Source organism: Myotis davidii, unplaced genomic scaffold (assembly GCF_000327345.1).
Source record: "Myotis davidii unplaced genomic scaffold, ASM32734v1 scaffold32, whole genome shotgun sequence".
Lineage (NCBI taxonomy): Eukaryota > Metazoa > Chordata > Mammalia > Chiroptera > Vespertilionidae > Myotis > Myotis davidii.
Genome location: NW_006286587.1, coordinates 4,874,136 through 4,878,633, shown reverse-complemented (window position 1 = coordinate 4,878,633; position 4,498 = coordinate 4,874,136). Strand labels below are relative to the sequence as shown.

Sequence of the window (4,498 nt, the reverse complement as noted above, 5' to 3'; positions counted from 1 at the left end):
CTGGGATTTATTTATCTTCTATAATTGAAACATCATTGCCTTGAGCAGAGGCCACAGCCAGCCAGGGCAGGCAGGAAGCTTGGCTTCCTCCATCGCTGGGGCAACCAATCCTCCTGCTTTCTCCAGCTCCCTGGCTGCCGGCCGCCATCTTGGTTGGGTTAATTTGCATATAATCGCTGATTGGCTGGTGGGCGTGACTTGGGGCATAGCAGAGGTGCAGTCAATTTGCTTGTTTCTCTTTTATTAGATTAGACTAGAAGCCCGTTGCACGAAGATTCGCACAATAGGTCTTCCTTCCCCTGGCTGCTGGCACTGGTTTTCCTCCGGCACTTAGGACCCAGGCCTTCGATCCAGCCACAGTGAGGCTTGGCTTCTCCACTGCGGCCGCAGCAGAGAAGCCAAGCTTCTTCAGTCTTCAGTCTTCACTCTGGCCGGAGCCTGCAGTCTTTGCTCTGTGCCTGCGTATGCAAATTAACTGCCATCTTTGTTGGGTTAATTTGCATAGTCACTCTGATTGGCTGGTGGGCATAGCGGAGTGACACAATTTGCATGTTTCTCTTTTATTAGTGTAGAAGCTTGCAAAGTAAAACTATAGGGACAAAAAAAAAGATTGGTGATTGTTAAGGGATGGGTAAGGGGAGGATTTCGCTACACAAGGAAATGGGGAAATTTTTCAGAATGGTAAACTGTTGTAAATCTTAATTGTTTTTGCAGTTATATGACTATGCATTTGTCAAAGCTCACAAAACTTTATACTCAAATGGGCAAATTCTACCATGTGTCAAATATACCTCACTGGGAACAATGGCTTGAGGAATTTGTTATTATTTTATTGCTAACTTTCCATCTTAACAGACATTTCAATTGTCCCTTTTCCTTTAGCTCTGTAATTTGCTTCAATGGAAGAAAATGTTCTTTTTAACTAACATGTAATGTCAAAGCTCTAGGTATGCTTTTGAAATTCTAAAACTTTTTTTCTCTTAACTCTAGATGGAAGCTGTATCCACGGATGCTCCGGAATGTTGCTGAAATAGACCTGTCGACTTCTGTTTTAGGACAACGGGTCAGCATGCCAATATGCGTGGGGGCTACGGCCATGCAGTGCATGGCTCACGTGGATGGGGAGCTTGCAACTGTGCGAGGTAGGAAGAAGGTCCCACTAATGGGCCAGAAGGAGACTAACCTTTAGTGACTCTCGTCTCTGTATGAACCGAGCAAACACTTCCTTGAATACTTTTACAGTCACTAACATTGAGCTCATCCACTCTGCCATCAAATGCCTGACCTTGCACGTCATGCTCCTCTACTTGCTAACTGTATGACTCTGGGCAACATGCTCTTTGTGCTTTGGTTTTATCAGGTGTAACATGGGGATGAAAATAGTGCCTGCCTCCCTGGGTTACACATGTAAAGTGATTAAAATGCCTGGCATGGAGTAGTGGCTCAATTTCTCTTAGTTACTAGTATTATGAGTATTAATATCAACATACCAGAAAATGGAGATCTGAGAAATTGACTCACCCTGGGTCATACAGTTAGTAGTGGCAGAGATGAGATTCAACTTCCTGGCTACCTTTTCTTCAAAGCCCTTACTGCTTTTCCCAAACCCATGAGATTCTCACAATGAAAGAGCAAATGCAGTGACCTGATTGGCTGTTTTCTGCTATGATTTTGAACCATGGTTGTTTTTTTGTCAATGGTTTATATTCCCAATAGAGTATTTCCAACTGCCTTAGGAGGGGGGAGTAATGAGAGATTCAAGTATGATGTAAAGACATTTCTTATTAGGGCTAATTTATTAACTTCCCAGTTTTACAACAACTATGAACATTTGAGAAGGTATGCACAACGATTAATCTCCCCACATTGTGCTTCGGAAACTCATATAAAGTTGGTAATGAATTCTACCTGACTTTTTTTATGTTAAGCAGGGCAGGTAATCCAGGTCTGAAGAGTAGGAACAAAATGCTATTTTAAAGCATTTTAGTTCTAAGAATCAAAGATCTTGTGGATTCATTTCCCTCCTTGGAATGTCTTCTACAGAATTCTGCCAGGGATATCAGCATGACACTGTGAGGTTGTACTGGACACACTTAGGTCTGAGCCTGGAGCTAGGACCACACACAGATAAGTGGCTTTGGGGCCCAGCCATTTGTCTATGGCAATTCTGAAATGCGGGCAGGGAGAAGAAAAAAAGGGAGGTGGGGTAGGAATGGTAAATACTAAGTGGATATCTGTCTATTTAAAGTTGGGATAGCAGAGGCCTTCCCAAGCATGCCATAGACACCAATCATTAAAACCAAAGCAAACAAAGCCACCTAAAAAACTGAAACTCCCATGCTCTAAAATTTCTATAAAAATGAAAACAAATGGCAAACTTAAAAAAAAATATCTGACACTGCAAAGAGTTAATGTCCTTTCTGTGTAAAGGGCCCTTATATTTGAAAAAGTAAAATAACATCTAGCACAAAATAGGTGAAATGATATAAATAAAAAAAGATATAAATAGGAAATTCACAAACAAAGACATAAAAATGGCCAATAAACATATGAAATTTTTTAATTTTGCAAATAAATAAATGTAAATTATAACCACCTATCTTATTTTATGAATATCAAATTATTATTTTAAGATTATAATTTTTGATGAGATTAGAAGGAAAATGTGCATTTTCAAATACTGTTGAAAAGAGGGTAAAGTGAAGTCATCATTCTAGAAAATAATTTGGCACCATGTATCAGGATTTAAGAAATATAAATTATATGTGATGTTGTCAATTCTCTTCCTAGAATTCCAAGGAAATAGTAATGATTTTGAGGAAAGACATTTCTCCAAGGATGTTCATGCCCCTATTATTTTTAATAGGAGGAAATTTGGAGAAAAACACCGAAATGTCCCATAATTGGAAATAGGTTGCAAAAAAGAGGGTGCATTAAAAATAGGATAATTTTTTAAGTCATATCATAGAGTGTAGTAGAATAAAAAATGTGACACTATAAGAAATTTTAAAGTGCAGCTACAAACAATAGTAAGGGCCTAAAATACATTTATATTAAAGACTAAGAAGGCTGACTACTCTTTACAAGAGTTTACCTATGGCTGATAAGATTACTCCTGACTTTATAGTCCTCTTAGTTTTGGTCTAAAAAATTTCCTTTGGATTATTTTGTAAGGAGAATGATAAAAATGAGAGAAAAATGGAGAAGGGATCATAAAGAAAATAGAAAAAGAAGCAAGAGAAGTAAAAGAAAGCAGTAGGCAGAGCTCACTTCGTAAAACACCTAAGAGCCTGCAAGTTATTTATCTACTAGGGTCCCAGTGCATGAATATGTGCACCTTGCAAGGAACTGTGGGCTGTGAGGCTGCAGTGGGCACAGGGGCAGGTCTCAGCTCATCCTCTGTGCCCCGGTGTGAGCAACAGCTGCCAGCCCCGATTGCCTCTCAGGAGCAGGTGGAGGTGGAGAAGCCTAAGGAGCAATGGGGCTGGCAGCTGCTGCTTGCACCCGCTGATGGCGCTGAGCGATCAAGGCCAGTGCCAGCCGCCAGCAGCGGGTGTGAGTAGCAGCTCTGGTGCTGGTAGTGGGTGTGAGAGGGGCTGGCACTGGCAGTAGGTGTAAGCGCTGGGCAGGACTACAGTGCGCGGGAGCAAGAATTTTTATTAACCACCACAGGCTTGCCCCGATGAGAGCGACCAGTGCCCCGCCTTGGTCTGGCACCCCCGCTCACCTGCTCCACCATCCCCCCATGGCCGACACTCACCATGTTTCACACTCTGCTGCCTGCTGCTAATGCCTGCCATGTTCTGCATGTGCCCCTTGGTGGTCAGTGCACACCATAGCGACCAGTTGTTTGGTTGTTCTGCCGTTTGGTCTATTTGCATATTAGAGTTTTATAGATGAGGTACTTTATTTGATACTTGACAGGGTCACTGTCCCCAAGATGTGAGCGAACAGCTAGAGTCCCAGAGAAAGCAGGTTTTCATAGCTAGTCCATGACAAGACTTACCCTCCACCTCATTTCTGTTGGGTTCAAGATTTGTGCGTCTTATTTTTGGTGTGGAAAGAAAAATGAGAAAAAAGCTTACTTTGGAACTATAATTTGATAGTGTACATAGGACTATTTTATCCAGCACGATTTCCTCCTGGCACTAATCATGACGCATTATTAAATAACTATTGTAGGATTCTTTTATATTTCTTTATCAGACACCTATCAAGCAATGAGCACATTCCAGGCACTATTCTAAGTATAAGTATTAAAGCATCAAATCCTTGGAGCAGCCCAAAGTGGTAGTACAATTATTAAGCCCATTTTACACAGCAGATGAATAACTTGCCCAGGATCACACACAACTAATAAATGATAAAGATGGACTCAGACCCAGGCAGTTTGGTTCGAGTCTGGGCTCCTGACTACATGTGCTACCTTTAATTTCCAGAAAAAAACCCATAAAATGTCATGAGGGGAAGCCCACTTATTTGTCAATTATAGCCTCCT

At 41.4% G+C, this 4,498-nt stretch overlaps 1 protein-coding gene across 2 annotated transcripts in view; it reads left to right on the top strand.

Moving 5' to 3' along the window:
• The window catches only part of HAO1 (hydroxyacid oxidase (glycolate oxidase) 1), a 72,516-nt gene that overhangs the window by 8,765 nt on the left and 59,253 nt on the right, over positions 1-4,498 (top strand). For both annotated transcript variants that reach the window (XM_006758079.1, XM_006758080.2), the window contains exon 2: positions 991-1,142. In XM_006758079.1, the coding sequence (XP_006758142.1) occupies positions 991-1,142 (152 nt within the window). The remainder of the gene's footprint in view (positions 1-990; positions 1,143-4,498) is intronic.